The following is a 22,119-nucleotide window of genomic DNA, read 5'->3' as shown; positions in this document are numbered from 1 at the left end:
GAAAAGACAAGTGACTTGCCTTCCCAAAATATTCGTTTTTAAAGTCAGAGAAACCAAAAGGGCAGATGTCAACCAAGTCTGCTTTTAATGTGGTTATTAAAAAAAAAAGGGGGGGGGGGAAGCATTCTTTGTTATATCTGTACAGGAATATAATACACATATGAACAAGCTCACACAGGCAGGGCAACACCAAGAATGTCTCTCGGTTGGATATGGACCGAGCACAGTCCCAGTCCCCTCCTGGCATCGGTGCTGCTCCGAGCACATACTCGGCTGCACAAGGCTGAAGCGCTAGGCACTGTGGTTCGCCTTTTCCCAAAGGAAAAACAGACCACCCCCCCCCCCAAAAAAAACATGCACACAAAAAAATATTAAAAAAATAATCATAATTTCCCCCCAAACCTCTCTGCTCCCATCTGTAGGGATGTTGTTACACAAGATGGGGATGGAGAAGATGCTGCACAGAGCAGGGAAAAACAAACCAAACCAAAACCCTAAAAAAAAAAAAAAAAATTTTAGAAATTCACAGACTTTTGCACAAAGCAATAGTGGTTAATTGCCATTTTTATTCGCTGTCTCGCAGCCCGGGACAGGTGCCAAGAAGAGATCTTGCATATCCAACCCCTGGGAGTTGGCTGATGGTCTAAGTCAGGACCTCGCCTTGTTTTCCCCCCCCAACACACACACCTCAAATGCTGTAACTACTGGGGTTTTTTTGTAGTCCCAGCTTTCCAGCATGCAAAATAAAATTTAAAAAAAAGTTGCCTGTGTTCAGGCTTCCCCTGTCAAGGGGCATGACTTGAAAAAAAAAAATAGTTTTGCTCTTGCCACAAATAAAGTGCAAAAACCAAGCGGTTTCTAGGTATACACACATATTTATGTGTGCATGTGTATATATTAAATTAAAAAAAAAAACAAAAACAAAAAGAGAGAAAACAGACAAAACTGTCCCTTCTTGTGGCTTTTTGCAGCCACAGAGACACTCCTGCATCCCAGCCAGACCTCTGGCCACCTACACAAGACGTGTGTCTGCAAAATACATCTTGCTCAGCCTGTCTGTTAAATCCTGAGATAATGCATGGATTCCAGCCTCCTCCCAAAAAAAATCTCCACTTTCCTCCAAGGAAGAGGAAAGGGGAGATGAAGTACTGGCACAGCACCTCAACTGGTGCTCAGTCTCCCCAAAAAATTGACACACGTCTGAACTCAGACCATCCCTGGGCACTCTCCTTGAGACGAGAGCATCACCCAAGATGAAAGCATCATCATGGCTTCCCCTACACTAAAGGCAGCTCGCAACCAGTTTTAGAAGCAGATCTACATTCTCTGCAAACCCCTTTTAGGTGTGTTGATTAAAAAAAAAAAAAAAAAGAGAAGAGAATGTTTTTGAGGTTTTTTTTTGGTTAAACCAAGCAGTTTTTGCTGTAAAGGACTTCACACAACTGCCTTCCTGGTGCTCGTGGGCCTGGATGAGCCGGGTTTGCGTGTGCAAGAGGCTGTAGCATGGGTAAAGGACTGCAAACACAGCACATCAGGGGTTCTCTTGAAAAGTAATTAATAATAATAATAAAAATAATTAAAAAAAAATGCAAAACCCCTTTGCTTCCCCCCCTGCCCACCCCTATTTCTCTGCTAACCCCGCACCATCCACATATATACACCCCACCCACAGATGCATGGGTACCAATCATCTATACAAAAGGAGATCAAAACCGCTTACAGAGGAAGAAAATTAAACTCCTGTGCGCTAGAAGCACTTTACAGCTTGCTACGATCTAACGGGACGCCGGAGCGGAGAGCAAATGCCGCAGCCTAAAGATCTGATGGTGACCCTGGGGAGCTCGGCTCCTCTCCTCCGCTCTCCTGCATCTCTCCCCACTTCAGCAGAGCAGTTTGCAGATGAACAGGTGTGGGTAGAAACAGCCGAGGGTCGACCTCGCTGCAGATGGGAGAGAGACCGGTTTGTAAGCAAGCTTTGGAAATGGCGATGGGATGGGAAGCTGGCGTCGCCGACGGCGTCGCTGGTGGCCTCGCGATAGCGCCCATGGAGTCACGACGGCTTCTGCGAGTTGTTCATGTTCTGTAATGAGAGGAAGGACCAGGGTTGGGAGTTGTGGTCGAGTTGGAGCCCATCCCGGCAGCATCTTCTACATGCACATCAAGAAGGTGACACGGGGGGAGTAACAGAAAGCCACGGCACGGGTCGCTATGAAAGCATCCACCACAGAGGAGAGGACACTGTCCACCCAAGGAGAGAGGTGGGGGGGACACGCTGACTTGCTACCCACAGCCCTTCCCGCAAGCATCCCTCTAATTACAGGGTGGGAATTTGACAGGTATCCCTGCAAACCGAGCTAAAAAACAAGACAACCCTCCCACTCAGTCTGCACTTCCGAAGCTGCTCTTTGGTCCATGCAAGGAAAGGTCACAGGGGACCATGGTGTTTATTCAAGGAACCAAATTAGTCATCTCTGCCTTGCTCCCCTTGAGGGTGGGCAGAGTCCTCCTGTCTACCACGGAGGTCACCGTTTGTCCATCCTCAGCACTGCCAAGAAGATGCAGCTCCGACCAGCCGTGCTGAGGAGCTAGCATGAGGACCAGCCACCCTCAGCAGTATGGCAGGAGCACCAGGTCCCCTAATGATGCCCCATGAGGTTTCATGGGCCCCAGAGCTGCTTCAGACCCAGCCTTGGTGTGGGGTGGCAACGACAGGCACCCACCAGCACACGGTGAGGACCATAAAACCAGAGACAATCAGCTAAACACAAGCAGGACCAGCCCCAAGAGCGGTGGCTGGAGGAGAACATCCACTAGAGGAGAAACCCAAGGGGAGATGATCACAACAAGGACATTTCGCAATTCACGAAACTACACGAAACCAGGTGGGGAAAAAAGGACTAGGAAACAACTAGGAAGGTTTTTTTGGTTTGTTTGTTTGTTTGTTTTCCTTTTACTACCTAAACTGCCTCTTACAAGCACCAGGAATCCCGGCCAGGCTACAAGGCAGAGCAGGCTGAGCTGTTTTCTCTGTTATCTAAGGAGACAGGAGGAGGGTTAGGAAAAGCCACATGCACCACAGCCATTTACCTTGGAAATATTAGCAAAGAGAAAACTTTGAGAAAGTGACAAACGGGTCGTCTTTAAGCATGAAAAGTGAAGGGGAGAAGAAGGGAGGGGATCAGGTCGTTGTTAAAAAGTGCAGTTTGGATCACAAACCAAGCAAAAGGAAAAGAAATCATCACTCCATGTGGTCCCAGAACAGCTAGATCCCATAACCAGGAGGACTCTTAGGTACACAGTCATGTCCTCAGCCTCTCCAGGTGCCTTCTGGTCCTCCTGGATGGGGGTCAAGACCCCAACGGCGAGGGCTGATTTAACAGAGCACCCACTGCCAACCAAGTCCCATGGTGAAAATTGGGAAGGAGGTACCTTCCACCTCCCCTGACCCCATATAGGTTGTGGTGGGGCATAGGGAGGACCAGATGCATGCACATGAGGCAACAGCCTCCAAGAGGGGTACTGACACCATGACTATGGTTTGAGGTGTCTCCTTTGCTCCCTCAAAAGCGGCCTTTAAGTCCCACACCAGTAGGTGGAGGCAGGCTCCCAGCAGCTGGAGATTATAAACTTGATGCTGCCAGCCTACAGCTGGGATGGGCACCATCACTGCCTGCTCCAGCAGAGCTCCTGGTCTAGCCAAACCTAGTGCAGGCATCTCCCAAACTCAACATCGGAGCATGTTTTCAGTGTCCTAGCCAGCACTGAGGCATGCAGTGCTTCTAATTACAACATGGATGGGGGAACAAAGTGGATGGAGGGACAGACAAAACCAAAAATGCTTTCAAAGCAACCCAAGGAGACCAGGCACTTCATCAGGGGCTTTTGTGCCCATGAGCAGCAAGGGAAGGAGCACAGACATGCAGGCCATGCTGAGCAACTCAACCTCTGGGCAGAAGCACGGGCATGGTGACGGTCGTCTTCAACCTATCCTCCAGCAAAGCCAAGTCTGACCTTTCTAACTTCCCTTTTCTCAAACACCAACCCCCATACTCTAAAAAGGGAAGAAATGTGAGGTTCAGCAGCTGTTATGAGCAAGCAGGACTGAGGCTTGGCCATATTACAGCAGATCCCCCCATCTTCAGCCCACAAAACCACCAGGACAGGGATGCTGATTCGAACTGGACAAAAAGACCCCTGGTCATTCCCCCAGCCCCAAAGTCTCCCTGTCAAGAAGACATTTGATCACAGCTTCCAACAAATGCTGCTCTCTTAGTTCAATGATGTAGCACAAATTAAGTACAAAGGCTTTGAATTTATCGAGAAGCTGTCCTGTCCTTGTTACACAAGGATCTAACAGCACTCAAACTCTTGAAGAATCGATTATTCATAATTACTGCATTAAACGCTCAAGGCACCTTACTTTCTTACTAGAGCCAGAGGACAATATCCATATATTTACTCTGTCCAAGACATCTAGGTGGACTGTTCCTGCAATTTGGTTTGCAGAACTGCATGCCAGGATCCAGAACCAGTTCATTTCCAGAAAAAACACTCCCGATCCCATACAGGCAATAAAAACCTATTGGGGGCTGAGGTCAAAACCTTCTCTCATATATCTGTCGTGCCATCACTCTTAGACACAACTCAGAGCCCCTGGGAAGACAGATCACCTGGGTCTATCACCTACACTAAAATGTGCTGCCACAGAGGAGATAACTCCAGGAAAACCCAACAGCATCTCCCACCCCGTGACTGTCTGAGGAGGAGCCAGGGAATTTAGACAGAGGACAAGTGATGATTTGCTTCATTTCTTAACAAAATTGGGGCATTTAACCAAGCTAGGATACTTAGAGGTTGGACGAAGCATCATCTTTACCTCTTCTTTACCTTTCCTAAGCAGAACACATCCAAATCCACATGCACACACGGAGAAATATTAACTCTAAGATGTCCCTGCCCCAGCTGAGTTTCACAGCAACAACAAAACAATCAGTGGGATGGCAAGAGACATGGGAAGGGGGCGAGAGGGGGGGGAATAAGACGCAAGAAGGTACTTACAGGCATGCCTTCCCTAGTAAAGGCTGCAGAGAGATAGAGAGAATGGAAAGAGGTGTCAGTAACGCCGTGCGAGACCGGGTAGAGGACACCAGACGGCACAGAGGGGCACCCAAACAGCGAGAACTTCCAAACCCAAAGCTGGCAGAGGGTTTGTTAGAAGACCAACCCAAGCAGAGCCTTGAAAGCCAAGAGACAGATCGAGTTGTCCTGCTCGGCGCTTGCTGGGGTAGGAAGGCTCATGCGGAGCGGCCACCAAGCAGAGCATTTGGAGGAGCATGGCACGCTTCCTAACCTGCCCAGGACCTGGCCAAGGAGAGGCGAGAGGACACCAGACAACACAAGACAACGCAAAAAGGGGCTGGGCAAGACAGTGAGATCCAACAGGCAGCTGGTGGGAAGGGCAGCACGGCGAAAGGGGCTCCCATATATCTACACTGCTTCTCCAGTACCACCCCAGCCCCTTGATGAGCACAGGGATGGGGGTTTTGTCCCTGGAGAAGCGTGCGACATCTTTCTTTCTACATCCCATCCTGGGTGGGTGAAAGAGGAGAGGACACATGAGCACCATGGCAGCTATGCACAGGGCTTCCCCCAGGGCTGCAGAAGGTAACCAGGTTTACCATCATGCCAAGAGGCCTCTGCTCAATTTTCGGTCCATTTTGCCTATTGCTCCAGGAAGGAGGAGACCCCTGCAGTCAAAGATGGGTCTTGGCAGCTCCTTCTTGAGGGAAGCACAAGAACATGTGCTTAATTATAATGCCCAAGTCTATACCAGAGCTGAGCACATCCAGGGGAAAAGCAGGAGCCCTTTGGTCCTGAGCACTCTAGAGATGCGGCTCCTCGGGAGGTTGACGCCACGATGCCAGATGGTAAAGGCACTAAATTAACGCAGCTTCAGGGGAAGTTTACGATGCTCTCAAAACCCAAGAGACGACTGACGCCGACCCTTCGCCGAGTGCTCCCAAAACCAACCCAAGGCATGGAGGGACAGGAGCCACATGAGAAAGGCGCATCTCAGAGACAGCAGCACAGGTTGCGACAAGTGCAAGCTGTTGGCCAGCTTCAGGAGTGACAGGAGGACAAACAACAACAAAATAAGAATAATAACAGAAAAAAAAAAAAGAAAAAAGAAAAAAAAAAAAAAGAGTTCAACTAACTTGTCCCGGCAGCTGCGTGGGCACTTCCTGAGGAACACAGCCTGGCAGGGCAGAAGAAACAGCCACATGCTCCTCAAAGCTGTTGATGCGAGGTTTTTTGTTGGGCTCTGGGCTTGCTAGAGGGGTAACGCTATTACGTCTCATGAGCGGGTTAGGTCCCTTCTTTGCTTCCTAAATTAGAGTGAGACAAAGAAAAAAAAAAAGTAAATAAAAATAAAATAAAGGGAAGAAGGAGACAGTCATAAAGAAAAAAAAGGCAGATTGTTTTGGGTTTTTTTTTTTCCTTAAAGCAGCCTCTGTTTTTCCCCAGTCACTGTCAATGTGCAAAGGATAAGTTGAAAGGCTCTGGACACCACAAAAAAGCCTAAAGCAAAACTTTAAAGAACGCAGTGTGATTTCCCAAGAAGGGAAGAAAAAAACCAAAACACAATTAAAGGCCCTGCACTCAGAAATGAGACGAACCTTCTCTAATTGCTAAAAAAACATAGCAGTAATCAAAAGCCGTGACTTTATACAACAGAAAGAGGCACCCATGGGTCTCCTCCTTGAAGCCAGCCCCTCAGACCCAGGGAGGAGTGTGAAAGCAAGAAGAGGGAAGACGAGCCAGCCCGGGGTGATACGGAAGATTTGGGAAGGGGAGGCTGGGGCAGAGCAGCGAGCGAGGGTCGGCGTCGCGCCAAGCTCCAACTCAAGCGAGGTGGGATGGAGGGGGCAGCACCTGCGCAGCAGAGCAGAGGGACCCAAGCGCTTCGCGCGTGTCTTGGTCCTACCCGCATCTCATGGCTCTCCCACCATCCCCAGCAAGGGTGCTGGAGGAGGACACAGATTGCCCCCGTGGTGGCGGGAGGGGGAAGGACCAGCTTCCCCACCTACAGCCATGGGGAGGGAGAGGTGGCTCTGATGGAGCCACCTGCTGAGGTTGGGAAGGAAGGGAGATATGGGACAAAAAGGGACGGCTCTGACCATCCATCATCCAGATGGGCTCCAGCACCGCTACACACAAGTTGGAGAGGTCCCAGCGGCTGGGACATGGGCACTGCCAGGGTCCCTGGGGTCCCCCTTGGGTGGCCACCCAGCCCCAGCACCGAGCTGGCATCCCCTTGCTCTGACCTCTGAGCTCCTGGTGGAGCACAGGGCAGATAGCTCTGATCTTATGGCGGTTGACCTCCATGCAAAGAGTCTCCTTCCTACAGCATCCTCAAACCAGCACCACCACCTCCCACCCTACAGAACGGCACTCTGGTAGCCACACAGAGCTGTGGGCACACCAGGGGAAAAAAAAGAAAAAAAAAAATAAAAGAAAGAACCTAAAAAGGCAGGAGAGGCTGGGCAAGGTGTTGAGTCCAGACTCTGCCAGACACTTGGGAGACCTGGAGGAAGTCACCTTCTCCATCCATGGCTCCATTCCTTGTTTGTGTGTGCAGATAACTGCACAGGTGAGAGTTAAAGACCAGGGAGGAGCTTTCCCTGGGCCAGCATTAATCTGGGCAAACAGGCACATGCAATAGTCCTTTTCCCTCAGAAAACCATCGACCAGCTACATTTTTGCAGAGCAAGAACCCATCGGATGCTCCAGTCCTCCATCAGCACTCTGAGCATCTAAGCCAAGCGATCACCCCACGCCCAACCTGGGCGTCCTTGCTGCCGGCTGACCATAGGGGACAGAAGGGGGACACCAAGGGATGGCTCTGAGGAAAAGCAACACTCACCTCTGGCCGTTCCCTGTGGGTGTTGACGGCTTCGATGTTCAGCGAGACAGACTCCACCCGGCATCCTGCAGAAAGGAGCACAAGGAGAAAGAGAGGCCATCAGCAAACCCAACAGGTACAGGATGCTATGAAGTGCTCCACCCCAGACCCTGGCTCTTGTCCCAGAGGCAGCTTGGGTTCAAGAGAATGTACAAGTCAAACCCCTTGGTGTGTTTAATAGAAAGGCCCCACTTACCATAGGCCACCGGGGTCAGCTTCAACACTGTGTGAAGAGGACATTTCAGGTAGGGCATTTCATCTGCAGAGAAAGCAAAGCAGGAGGGTTCATAGAATCATAGAATGGTTTGGGTTGGAAGGGACCTTTCCAGCTCCCCCAGTGCCCTCCCTGCCATGAGCAGGGACATCTGCACCAGCTCAGGTTGCTCGGAGCCCCGTCCAGCCTGGCCTGGGATGTCTCCAGGGATGGTTCATCCACCACCTCTCTGGCCAACCTGGGCCAGAGTGTCACCACCCTCAGTGTCAAAAAAATTTCTTCCTCATGTCCAGCCTGAATCTCCCCTCCTCTAGTTTAAAACCATCACCTCTAGTCCTATTGCAACAGGCCCTGCTAAGAAGTCTGTCCCTATCTTTCTTATAGGTCACTTTTAAGTACGGAAAGACCACGATAAGGTCTACTCAGAGCCTTCTCTTCTCCAGGCTGAACGCCCCCAACTCTCTCCACGTGTCCCACCCTCTCCAAAAGCAGGCTTAAACATCCTTCTTAACAGCTAAGGCCATCCCACACCAAAGGGATGCCTGCTCCAGGCCCTGCACAGACCTGAACACCTCTTATCTCCTCAGACCTCTGTCTAACATCCCTCCTCCATCAGGATCAATCCACTTCCCAGGGACAGGGAGCTCACCTGCACTCTTGTCCAGAAAGTATGCCAGGAGACAGCGCATGACAGCCTGGTGACAGATCACGAGGACGTTCTCCTGCCTCTCCAGCTCCATGATGACCGGCTCTAGGCGCTGCACCAGATCTTGGTAGGACTGAAACAGAAGAAGGGAAGGGAGATATGGCACAGAATGAGGAAAACAAGCACCTCACAAGAAACAATGTTCCTTGTCTTGTTCCATCTATTGATTTCATGCCCTTGCCTGAACTAAACCAAAATAATTACTGCTAAAAACAAGCAAAGTTCAACAAAGCCTCATCTTCAGGTTACTTAGAAAGTAGCTACTTCTTCTGATCAGAGCAGACAGCAAACTAGTAGGATGACATCTTTCAAGTCAGAGGAACTATCATTAAGCGATATGTTTCTTGATGAGACCTTCACTACCACAGTTTCACAAAAGCTATTGAGCAAAAGGTAAATGGGAGTCCTGACTTTTCCCGATTCTAGTTTCTTGGAACACTTGCTGCACCCTTGCTGAATGTAGAGGACAGCATGGAGACAAGAAGAATGCCATGTTTAAAGTAAGAGTCACATCTCTGAAGGTCTCTTTGCAGACCTACCTCCCCAGAAGGATAGCGGTAGTAATATTTATCCTGATCACGTAAAACAAATTCATCTGGATGCTGCTCTCTGATTTCTTCATACGTCATTTCTTCACACACGCCCTGCCAGAACAGGACATCCATGAGGTTAACGGACACGCTCAAGTCAAAAAGCATCAGCACATCCAACATGCAAAACCTTCTCCAAAGCAATCATCTGTAACCCTGAGTAGTCAGCTACAGAGCTTTTCCAAGCAAAATTATTTTAATCTACTCATTCAAGACAACAGCTTGAGGCATCTGCACAAGGTAGTGCTGAGATCAGAAGCCAAGTTGTGACTACTGCAGCAGAAAAAGTACCTTTTCCCATTCTGCGGGTAAATTTCCCCTCAAAAAGTGAGATTTAGGCGAAAGTGAAAAAGGCTGGTGCTATCACCCTGTCTGCCAAGCAGGAACCAGCATGATCCAGCTGTTCCTACTGCAATCAAAGATACTTACAGCATCTATTTCATTGAGTGCCTTCCACTGCTCATAAGGCAGTTGGAGAGCTTCTGCCGTCTGGATTGTCCTCTTTAGTTGGCTAGTCCAGACTTTGAGGTCCTTCAGGTTCTGCTCCTCAACAAACTTGTTCAGTGCAAATGCAAACTGTGGGACATTAAAAAAAAAAAAAAAGGTTCATTCCTAACCCACAACTTCCCAATAGGCCTTATTCCCTGTTTCCCAGTAAATGTTGCCTTCTCCAGGACCTCTTTTGTCTTCCAGAGACGGTTGTGTTGGCCTTCTGCTCTGAAGAAGAGCAGAAGAGCAGCCACACATGCATTGATCCCCAGAAGCTACAAGGGCTATGAGAACAGGGAGAAAGCAGCAACCTAATATCATCAAGGAACAACATCAGCACCCACAAAACAGCACAACCTGGGCTCTGCTACAATGCTGTGGAAGACCCTTAGCCACTCATAACCACAGCTCTGCTTGTCATAGAGCTAAATTGAGGTATCCTGTAGTCCTTTATATTAATCACACCTCAAACGAATCCATTTGGACTTCAAAATGCTCTGGCAAGCCAAATTAATTATTAACCCTGCCTGAAGCAGCGCGTTTGACGATGTCTTTGAAGAATGAGGAAGCGAGTGATCTGAAAGCACCCTCAGGGTTGGCCATCCCTTCCGAAGGAGGACAGCAGTCCTTCTACATCCTGACCTGCCTGTGCAAGGTCTCAAAGAACTCAGTGAAGATACTCAACCCTTTCTCTCCTAGAGATTTCTGATGCCCAATTCTTTTAACCTCTAACTACATGCAACGTAGATGGCTGGAAAGTCTTGTTTTGAGGCCATGCCCGAGCCCAAATTTAACCAGCCCTATAGATGGATCCTCTGAGCACCCCAGCTGTCATCAAATATACACATAACCCAATGCATGGCATCTGCTACAGCCAAATCACCCCCAGAAGCCATAGGGGACTATTCCCTTCCTCCTTACCTTCTTGCCCCTGTTGGAGAGGCCCGAGTCACCTCCAATCTTCCCCTTGAGGTTGAACTCACTCTCACCGTGCCGACAGAGATAAATGGTGCGGGGTTGGACATGGATGTTCATCAGGTAGTAAACGATTCTGCTCTGGATGTGATCCTGAACCCTGTTGACCAAGAACCGCCGGCCAACGTCGATGACTTTGATGAGAGAAAGCTCCCTAGGAAAAGCACAGCAAGGATGAGGGGGTTGCCAGTGAGGAAAACAGAAAGAAAGAAACACCATCCTTGAAAAAGAGCCTTGTGAGGTATCTCAGTCAACACAACCACCCAGCCAAAAGGACTTCCCACAGGCTATTTTCAACAGGAAGCCAACAGGTAGCGGCCATTCATAAAGAGCTAAGTAACACCACTGTAATCGTCATTCCTCCTTGCAGCAGTAAAGAGGATTAAACAAGACTAGCAGGGAGCACGTTCCTTGCCAGGACAGGGATAATCCATGCAGGGCACATGGACATACCTGTGAGCAGTGGAAAGCCTGGGAGGTACCTGCATGGTCATGCAGGACAGCAAAGGTCTTCCCAGGGCATGCAACTAGGTGGAAACCACAGGGTTTGCTCAACCTTGTGGTTTGAGCCTGTTCAAGCAATCCCTTTGTATTTAGACCTGCAGAACTAGCGTCTCTGAGCCCAGAGGAGCCTGGAAAGGTTTCAGTGCCCAATTCCCTGCCACTGAACTGGGGAAAACCAACATTTTCAGGGAAGAAGCTGAATTCATGACAAGGCTTGGCCATGTATTTCTCTAGCACGGTCATGTATTCCTCTAGCACGGTCATGTATTCGAAGACAATAAAATACAGCTCCATACTTCATTACTCCTCTCCTGGGAGAAGAATGGCATTCAAGCCAGTTCAGAAGTCACCAGAAGTCTCTTACCGGTCATAGTCATCAGGGTCAAGTGGCTGGTAGCTGGCCTGGTAACAATTGATCCTCTTCATGAAGTCCTCCATGGCATCAGTCGAATTACAGTCCCGGTAATCAGGGCTGGACAATTTTACTTCCTGCAGCAGGAGAGAAAACACGACAAGGAGAGGTTAGGAAGCTCTCCAAGGCAGACCGTGCTAATCTCAAATTTCAAAGTCCTGCCAAGATTCAGCTATCGGCTTAGCCACTTTTTAGCCATCACTTATCATAAGACAAACGAAGCAAATGAGACCCAAAGGTAAGCAGAAGGTGAAAAAAAATCTGGTATAAACCATTTCATGACCAGTATAGATACATACAAGTCCACTCTTATTCTCCCAAGAGCTGGGGAAGCAGCTCACCACCCAACACAGCGGGAAACTGAGCTTTTTTTACGGCTAAAGAAAAGCGTTAGTTTTAAACATTTCAAGCCAAGGATGGAAAGCGCACAAGCTTAGACAAGACGCTTATCCTGGTTCTTTAGAGTGAATAAAGCTCCCAGGAGGTTGTGGTCAACGTGGCCATCCACCATCTGAGGCAGCAGGGTAACAATATTCAACCCCTTTCTGTGGATTATTTGCTACAAACTACTGGGCTGAAAGATGCTAGAAATAGGCAATGTGAATTATCCAGAGCTCTCATAGACTAAGTTCTGCCTGAACTACTCTAATAGGCTGTTTTTCCTGAAGATTCAGATTTGCCAAGTAGCATCACATGTTAGTAACTTCACAAGCAATCCTGAAATAAACAGGGTAACACAACCAAGAGAGATGTGTAGCAATGCCCCAGGCCCACAGCATATTTTCTGCACTGATCCCAGCACCATTCATCTGCAGTGCCTTATGAAGCAAAAATCCAAAATCCAAGCTCTTTAGTTGTTCATTTTCTCCCCCTTCAAGTATTGGTTTCCAAAGAAAGAGATGAAATATCCTCCAAAAACAAATCAGCTTCAGGGTGTTGCAAAGAAAGGAAAAAAAAAGCTTTAAAAAAAAAGAAACACTGAGCATTTCATTAACATTGTGGAAAAAGCTGTGTGCAACCTCCCAATGAGCTGATCTCTGGCCATGGGACACCAGCTCACAAAAGGAGCAAAAGCCACGCTTCAACTCCCACCCCAGCACCCTTTGTGGAGCCTGTCCCGAGGGCAGAACAAAACCCTGAAGTCACAGAATCACAGAATCATTTTGATTGGGAGAGAACCTCAGTATCATCAAGACCAACCATTAACCCAACACTGGCACTAAACCATGTCCCTAAGAATCTCGTCTATGCATCTTTTAAACCCCTCCAGGGATGGTGACTCCACCACTGCCCTGGGCAGCCTGTTCCAATGCCCGACAACCCTTTCCAGGAAGAATTTTTTTCTAATATCCAATCTAAACCTCCCCTGGCGCAACTTGAGGCCATTTCCTCTTGTCCCGTCACTTGCTACACAGGAGATCAATGCCCTTCGTGCTCCAACCTCCTTTCAGGTAGTTGTGGACAGCGATAAGGTCTCCCCTCAGCCTCCTGTTCTCCAGACTAAACAGCCTTTCTCACAGACTTTGAATATCCTATGACGCATTCCCAGACACCATAAAACAGCTCACAAAGTTCAGATGTACAACTGGAGATAAGGCTGGAGCAGAGCTCAGTGGAGGACAGGACACGTTCATTCAAGTTAATCATGCCTAGGTAGACCAATTAATATCTACCTGCCCTAGCCATGCTTAATGGGAAAGAACTTCTGCTGGTGGGAAGTCAAAGATCGCTCCCGAAGGAGCCGGGAAGCAATGTTTTATGCTTGTCCCAGACAAGACTTCAGCTAGTGGCAAGAAATCTTTAAGCTGAACTGCTATTCTTCTCAAAGCAGATCCCAGCAGATTTTGGGAAGCTGCATGTGGCTGAAGACACTGAGTCAGACTGCTCTCCAACAGGATTTAAACCCATCACTTCCAAAAAATGGGACTTTGGGGGAGGTCAAAACATCTTCAATACATTTCTCTCCCTGACATCAAGTTACAGATCAACAGAAACGCAGGGAGCATGGAGAAGAACCAGGGAAAGACTACAGCAACTTTTATTTTCATTACTTCCAGGTGGCCCTGGATCCTGGGAGATAACAGCCCCTTTCTCATCCCAGGCCAAATACATCATAATCCCCTAATCCTCAACCAACCCCGTCAAGACATTCTGATAAGAAACCAACTGAGAACACGTGGAAAATACTTCGCAAGCGAAAACAAAAGCAAGATGTTTCCACGCTTACCATAACATTGCTGGCAACTACCGTGGGATCATTGCAGACAGATTCAATGAAGAACACCTGCAAAGCAAGACAAAGCTCACCTGAAGACCAGCAATAAGGTTTGTAGCATTCAACCAGCTCCTTGCTCAACCCAGCCTCCTCCCTCCCTGACTGGAGAGCTCTCCCACTATCCCACTCCCATCCTTTCCTTCTCCAGAGCTCAGGATTGGGAATGAAGGAAGACTTTCATATTTTTGATCAAATCCAACAGTGAAATCCCCCTTACACAGAAGCATCACAAGGATAGTATGTTAGTTAAAAAAAAACCCACCAACAATACACTAATGTGGACTATGCAATACCGGTGGCAGCCTGATGGTACCAACCTTGAACCCATTTTCTTTGGCAAAGTTTAGGATCATCCCTCTCCTCTCCCGTGTGGTATTGGTGGCATCAAAAACCTTTGAAAGCAAAGATTTCAATTAGCACCAGGAGTGCCTGGTTTCCTCCTGAGCCCTTCCCTCAAAGAAGGACCTGCAGAGCAAACTGCACAGGGCACAGCGCCTTTGGGACCAAGACTGCTGCCAAACGTTGTGGAGCACATCTCTGAGCTTACCGCGATCTGGCCAGCCTCCTCCGTCAGGTACAGCTTGACATCCCTCAAGGCAGCCAGGGCACATTGCCTGCAAAAGAGGTGAGAAATGTGTGGTCCTGATGTCCTCAAGGGATGCTCACAGCAGCCAGTGCATAGACCTCCACAATGGAAGGCAGGCTTTGCAGCTCATCCTCACCACCTCCTCCCCCTCTCAGGAACACTGAGGAAGGACACTCTTGGTCTGGTAAAAATACATGAGCCATGCATGCAGAGCAGCATGCTGGTCTTCACAGCAGAGGCAATGGTAGATAGAACCACAGTATCATTTTGGTTGGAAGAGACCCTAAAGATCATTGAGTCCAACCATTAACATAACGCTGGCACTAAACCATGTGCCAAGAAGATGATCTATGTATCTTTTCAACCTCTCCAGGGATGGTGACTCCACCACTGCCCTGGGCAGCCTGTTCCAATGCCTGACAGCCCTTTCCATGAAGAAATTCTTCCTAATACCCAATCTAAATCTCCCTTGGTGCAACTTGAGGCCATTTCCTCTCTTCCTATTGCTTGTTACTTTGGAGAAGGGACCAACCCCCCTCGCTACAGCCTCCTTTCAGGTGGTTGTAAAGAGCAAGAAGGTCTCCCCTCAGCCTCTTTTTCCAGGCTAAATGAAGAAGATGAAGCAGCAAAGGCCAAACCTCATGGTAGACCTCATACCCTACACCACTGAGCCTGAAGGTAAGTTTAGGGTACCACTGATGGAAGATGCATTGGTGATCCTGATGCTACCAAGCCTGTCCAGCTTCAGTTTTCAGCTCTTGGTGCCCAAGTCAGGCTGTCCTTGGGCAGGTAGGGAAAATTCAAGCTAGAGCACAGCCTTTCTGTTCATTACCCCCAAAACAAGCTGGGTAACCATGCTGCCAGCCATGGGCTTTGTCTCCCATTTGGGACCCAAGTGCAAGCACAGATGCAATGCCCACACTTACCTCCTAACTTTCATGGCCTCCTCATTGTCGGGGCGGAAGAAGTCATAGGAGCTGTAATGCTTCACCGCCTCACGGCGATACTCCCCGACATTGAAAACTGTGTGGAAAAGGCAAAGACCATGAAAACCAGGAGCAGGCATCAGCACAGCTCAACTCAGCTGTGCCGTTTCTGCAGATAATGCTTTCTAGCAACAGGCGAAGAAGTGACATCTGTAGAGCAAAACTCTCAGAGACACCTCTTGGTCTTCAAAGTGAAGGAGAACCTGGGCTGCAGCAGAAGCCACAGGAAGATGTTGATATTTAGCCCATGGGATTTTGGAAAGATCCTCCACTATGTCCCACCCTGAAGGCACTGAGCACCTAGAGCAAGTCCTGAGGACCGGGCCTCATGTTTTCCTCAAGCAGCCAGAAAAATCCTCACCTTTTGTTGGGACACCAATCCAGTTGAGGTAGCGAGTCAGCTTCTTGGAGATGTAGGTCTTCCCACGGGCTGGGAGGCCAACCATCACTATCACGGTGGGGGAATTGGCGAGCTGCGGCCCACAGGCTACGAGGAGGAGGAGAAAGAACACGAGCAGCCATTAATCCTCCAATGCGTCTTTTATCAACCCTACAAGGCATCAACCCTACAAGGCACTTGCTTTTAGAATCATAAAATAGTTTGGGTCAGAAGGGACCTTCCAAGGTCATCTAGTCCAACCTCACTGCAATGATCAGGGACATCTTCAACTAGATCAGGTTGCTCTTGACCCAGCCTTCCCACAAGTCCTTCAGCAGCTAGAGAAAAGCCTCTGCTCTCCGTGCACCATCACTTCTGCATCCCTCTTATGAGCTGAGACAACCAAAACCTTGAGCAGGCAAATCCGCTGACTCATTTTTGGAATGGGATCTGCTGAATGAACACATGTCAGAGCAGATGCCATGGTAGGTGGCTCCATGGCTGCCCACTGGTGAGACACAACTGCCCCAGCTAAGCCACACTGACCCAAATTCACCCTGGTGTGACCCAAACAAGGGAACAGGAGTCACAGCCTGACAGCCATGGCAAGGAGATGGCTGCAAAGTGGGCAAGGAACGAGCACCTGCCCCAGGCTCCCTGCAGGACCTCGGTGCCTCAGTTTCCCCACTTGGAAAAACAAAACAAAAACAAACAACAAGGCAAACAGAACCTCCCATTTCCACGGTTTGGCCGATTGTGTGAAAACCTTGAGGATTCCCAAGGACTTCGGTCCAGTCCTCGCAGCAGCGCATTTCAGACATGGCTGCTGTGCTGAAATACCAGGTCTGCACCAAGACCTTCACCTGCAGAGAGCACCTTCCAAAACCTTTTGCTAGTTTTTTTAGCCAATATACATGCAAATGCAACCAACTAACCGTTTTGTCTGAACACAAGCAGGGAACAAGGACTACAGAACAACCAGCATTCAAAAACTAATATGTAAGAGCGACTTAGCCCTTTTTATTCATAAACCTGTTTTAAGCTGGGTGCGGTTTTTTTTTGTTGTTGTAAAGAGAGTCCATGTCTGGAAATAAATCCAGAGGCACCACTTAGTGATGACTTGGCAAGTGAAGAGAAACTCCTTGCCACTTCACCCGAATGGCATGGCCAAAACGCAGACAAATCAGCTGCAAAGCTGCCCAGGTAAATCGCTTCTCCCCGCATTCATCCTTTAGAAAGTAAATTCCTGGTTGAGTTCGGAGGAAATCGCTGAGCTTGCAGGACTGGGAAAGTAGTTCGGGATTATTTTTAGTCCTCCACAGCCTGGTTCCAGCATCACGGGATGTGTCTGTACCATCTGGACCACACGGACCATGTAACGTGGCAGCACCCCTGCTCCTCTCCAGGCTTTGCCCTGCAGAATTGCCTCTCACATGCTGCTGCACACAGGAAAGGCCCAGACACAAAGCCAAGCGCTTTAAAATACGGGCAAGGAAGATCTTAACGACGCCTAATGGAATTTGGATTAGCCTGACAAACCAAGAGCCCTCCCGGCAAAGGCAGAGACCAGCCCCGATAGGCGAGACCTGCCGGGGGATTTCTCAGCCACCCTTCAATCCACCCAAGGAGGCCAAAGACCTCAGGGGAAAGGAATGCAGGGAGTGAGAGGCTGGTGGCAGAGACATAAAAAACATGGCTTAATTACGGTCTGGGTGGAGAGCTCTGCCTGCCTGTCCCAGCTGCCCGCAGGTGGGACCAGGTGACGGCAGCAGAGCAGTTTGGGGGGATGCGAGGGGCTCCCCAGGGATGGGGTGGTGCGTTGAAGCAGATTTTTCTCAGTGGAGATGTGGGAAAGGCAAACAAGCCGAGAGAGAGATGAGACCGAGAGAGTGTGCAAAGCATATGGGATTTCCCTCCCATTCTAATAAAAAAAGAAAATCCAACAGCTAAAGAAACTGAATTAAGGCCACAAGGAAGAGTTACAGCACTGGTGACCAGAAGGGCAGTGAAGAGCCACCCATCATCTGCTTGACCATCTCACCAAAGTAGACTCAGCAGGCAAGACATGAGAAAACTATCTAAAAGAGATTTTTTTTTTCTTCCCCTAAATATTCCACATTCCTCAGGCTGAAGCTGCCTTCACATTTTCCCCCTTTGTGTGACCTCCATCCCCAGTGCCACATTTCAAAAGCCCAGACCAGCTCCCACTAATTTCAGCAGCAAGTGCTGATTTTGCACACTGGGGTACCAAGGCAGCTGTGCAACAAATCCAGAAAAAGATATTTTTTTCCTCTCTAACAGTCTCGCATCCTCAACCAGCCCATGGGTGCAAGGTTTTTTTTTGCACAATAAACAACCACATATTAAACAAAGGGAGGGGGAAAGGAATAATATCTGAATAAAGTAATTACTCCTTGCCCTACCTGCCAGCAGACAAAGGAGGCAAGAGGACTTGGGGCGATTAAAATAATAGCTCTTTAACAGGATGGGAACAATACTGCGACTGTTCATGTCCCTTTGGCTCCAGAAAGCTGAGACAGTTCCACAGCTGATGCAGACATGGGTGAAGCAGGAATTAAACACCTGTATCTGAGGAATCTCCCCCAAATTTGGTTTGCTGCCAAAGGAAAGAGCCAGTTTCCCCTTGGACCATGAAAAAGTATCTGTTTACAGACCTGGGAAGCACCTGCAAAAACACCAGGGCATCAACCATGCAGCTTTTTATCAGGAACCTGAGCCCAAACCCAGCTAAATCACAAAAGCTTCCAGGAAACTTCGCATCATGGATGTAACAGAAACCAATGTTTTGCTCCCAGGGCTTCACAAAGACCTAATTCATCATTTCTTTTCACCACTGCTGAAAAGCTGTCAGTGATTTCAGTGCATATTCATTACTCGTTATCAACATCTATGCAGGTAAGTCAAGGTTGGGGATGACTTTCAAAAGGCTCAATCAGGATATTGAGAAGTAGCTCATCACTTGTGCCTTCCGTCTGCTAGAAAGTCAGCACCAATACGGTCTAGTGCTTCAGAGTGGGTGGAAGGAAGAAAACAAAGAAAGGGAAGGAAATTTGCTTCTATAAAAAGTTAGATAAAATAGCCACTTCCTCACTTTAGGCATTTTTACCGTCTGCTCATGAGAAGTGCTACCACGAGCCTGCCGCTTCTGCAAGCCCACCCCACGTGTTCTACCTTAATCTCAACATTCCCCCTTTCCAGCTTCTTCCCATTGCAATTCCCTGACACCTTCGCGGACGGACCAGGAACACGTTTCTGCGCTGCTTATCACATACACGCGCATGGTACTGATATCACCCCACCGACATGCGAGCTGTGGTTTTGCATGCACGTCGCCGACGTATTTTCACATACTCTCGCCTGCCGAGCCGGAACGATGACAGAGAGAAAGGCAGCAGCAAGCCCTTTCATCCTGAGCATCCCCACCCGAGCCCCCTCCCCTTGCCTGGCTCTGCCCATCCAGCCGCCTGCAACGACTTGACTTTCCCAGCCCCTACGTGAGAGACGTGCGGCTTGACAGCAATTTAATGGATCGCCGTCAAAAGGCCAGATGAAGGCATCGCTTCGCATCCATTCAAGCCTCCCGTTGACGAGGAAGCGGACAATCGGGCTAATTATTTCAACACGTGGGGAGCAGCCAAGCCGGAGCTTTCTGAGGATGCTCCCAGGGATGCTCCCGGCTCCTTCCTCCCCGCTGGGGACCACATCAGCCTCACGTCTCTCTTTTACCTCCACTCGCACAGGGATTTGTGGCTCTGCTCTTTGTTGCTGCTGAGGAATTAATACACCTCGAGTTTAAAATAGCCACCTCGAGTTTAAAAAAAAAACAAAAATCAAAAAAAAAGCCCCAATAACACTCTTCTCATAGAGCACAGCTTGCCTCATTCCCACCCTGTGAGAAAAAAATAATTAGAAGCCACATTATGGTATTAATAAGCCCCTTGCTGCCTTAATATTATGTTAGGTTTCTCTTCTGCCAAGCAGGAATTTCTCTCCTCCAAGAAACCAGGTGAATAAAAGCGCAAAAAAGACAGATGCTCTGCACGTACACAAGGGACTTCTTGCAAAGGTGTCAGTCCTTGAGAAAAATCAGATTAAACCGATACATCTGCAAAGCATTAAGCCAGGAGATATTTTGCCCTGCTAAAAGCCAAACCCCATGGCAACCCAGATGTTCAGCCTGTTGCTAAAAGCCCATTTCCTTGGCAGCTTCTGTGGCAGAATTGCCCTTGCTAAGCACAGGCTGCATGTGCAAACATCTGCCACAGGGTTCAGACATCCTTTGCTACGTGCCTGACCCATAGCTGTGGGGCAACAACATGTGGCAAATTCACAGGGTATATTATTTTTTTTTTTTTTTGAAGGGAGAACTTTCCGGTCAAGGGAAATAAATGTCTGAAGGGATTTCAAAAAAAAAAAAAAAAAAAAAAAAGCCTGCTCAAGAAAAGCATTGGAAAGACTGATTCACCCAACTGCCCAAGCCACTTCCATCCCTTGCCAGGCTGCAAAGTGCCACCTCCTCCATCCTGGCTCTCCGTCCCGCAATGCTTATTTAGAGTTACGTGGAGTTGCGCAACTGTCAGGTTGTCAGTGTAGCTGTTGGGTGAGTTAAAAGAGCTGCCTCTGGAGCTTTAGCATTGTATTAGGATTATTTGTTTTATAGTAACACCGGGATGACCCAAGCATTTTTTGGTTTGGGAAGCTGGTTTTAAGCACTCAGGATGCTTTGAAAATGGGGGAAATCACTGCGGAAATTTCAGCATTAATTTCTGCCCCCCCTCCACCTGCCTCCTATCATCCCAAGCACAGCACAGGGAAAAGTGGTAAAGTACAAACAGCTGGTGATTTTTTTTCTTCTCCTCCAAAATCCATTGCCCTCATCCTGCCTGTCCCCCCCTAAAAAATATTTAATAAATCACTAATAAATCTCTGATCAAGATGCAAGACACCCTGAAAATCCCAGCTGACCTGGTACCCGGGCGCCAAAGTTAGTAACCTGCTCCCTTCCCTTTTAATCCCAAGACTGGAGGCGGGAAAGCGGTGAGGGCGGGGGAGGAAAGGGGGGTGAAATTGGGACACGCGTGTCTCAACTCCCATTCTCCACGGGGCCGGGGAGCTGCCATGTGATGGTTGCACCTTCCTCCAGCTCCTAAGGCTGGGAGTGAGTCACGGGATGGCAGCGGGTGGGATGCGGCCACCGGGATGATGCTGGAGGAGGAAGGAGGGGGATGCTGCATGGATGTTATGGGAAAGGGCGTAGTAAAGAGCACCCCCCGGGGTACGCAGGAGGAGGCGGGGGGGACTGTTTCTTCCCATCCCACCCCACCCCACCCCGCAGGGATGCTGCGGTGCCCGTACTCACGGCGGCGGGGCAGGGCCGGCCGGTTGTCATTGGGAAGCCAAATCTTCTGGATGCGGCTTTGCGTCAGCTCCATGGGCATTTTTAAAACAAAGGTGTTTTTGCGCTCCGCGTCCACCTTGGTGCGTTTGCGGGGGGGCAGGGAGGAGAAAAAAAAAAAAAAAAAGAGAGGAAGTAGAGGGGGAAAAAGAATTTTTTAAAAAGGCTTTTTGTCGCAGTCGTCGCTGTGCGGGGTGGTTGGAACAAGCGGCTGCGGCGCTTTCGGATGCTCCTCAGAGTCTCGTTAAAGGCTTTACGGCGGAGGAAGGGGAGGAGGAAGAGGAGGAGGGACGGGGCTTCAGGGCACAAAAGCCGGCAGAAACAGCCGCTGCGTGCTCGGAGGGAAGCGAGGGCGAGTCCTGCCGCTATAAGTCTGGATGCGAGAAAAAAACTTAAAAAAAAAAGTTTATTTTGAAAAAAAAAAAAAAATATATATATATATTAAAAAAGGAGGAAAATCTCAACGCGAGGCAGCCGGGGAAGGGCTGGCCCTGCCCGGCTCTTGGCTGCTGCAGGGAACCGGCGCCGCTGCTCTCGCTGCTCCTTCTCCTTCCCCTCGCTGCGCTGCGACGAGCCCGCACCGGCAGCCGCCGCCTATTTCTATCCCGACAGGGCCGTCCAGGC

The 22,119-nt window shown here is 49.0% G+C and overlaps 1 protein-coding gene across 3 annotated transcripts; it reads right to left on the bottom strand.

The window, feature by feature from the left end:
* Positions 1–1,652: 1,652 nt before the first annotated feature.
* Positions 1,653–21,870, bottom strand: PFKFB3 (6-phosphofructo-2-kinase/fructose-2,6-biphosphatase 3). 3 transcript variants are annotated; one of them, XM_065629345.1, is made up of 16 exons: positions 21,460–21,870; positions 16,062–16,187; positions 15,641–15,737; positions 14,676–14,742; positions 14,446–14,520; positions 14,081–14,137; positions 11,806–11,930; positions 10,884–11,091; positions 9,903–10,049; positions 9,423–9,527; positions 8,827–8,956; positions 8,160–8,222; positions 7,925–7,989; positions 6,216–6,386; positions 5,059–5,081; positions 1,653–2,080 (listed from the first exon to the last, which is right to left on the bottom strand). In XM_065629345.1, the coding sequence occupies exons 1-16, from the start codon at positions 21,536–21,538 to the stop codon at positions 2,074–2,076; spliced, it is 1,545 nt and encodes a 514-aa protein (XP_065485417.1). In that variant the 5' UTR covers positions 21,539–21,870; the 3' UTR covers positions 1,653–2,073. The 3 variants fall into 3 exon arrangements, with proteins under 3 accessions (XP_065485417.1, XP_065485426.1, XP_065485437.1); XM_065629354.1 differs by lacking the exon at positions 5,059–5,081; XM_065629365.1 differs by lacking the exons at positions 5,059–5,081; positions 6,216–6,386.
* Positions 21,871–22,119: the final 249 nt, after the last annotated feature.

The sequence above is a fragment of the Caloenas nicobarica genome, chromosome 1 (assembly GCF_036013445.1).
Source record: "Caloenas nicobarica isolate bCalNic1 chromosome 1, bCalNic1.hap1, whole genome shotgun sequence".
Lineage (NCBI taxonomy): Eukaryota > Metazoa > Chordata > Aves > Columbiformes > Columbidae > Caloenas > Caloenas nicobarica.
Note: the sequence above shows the minus strand (reverse complement) of the source record. Positions and strands in the feature narration are given on the sequence as shown.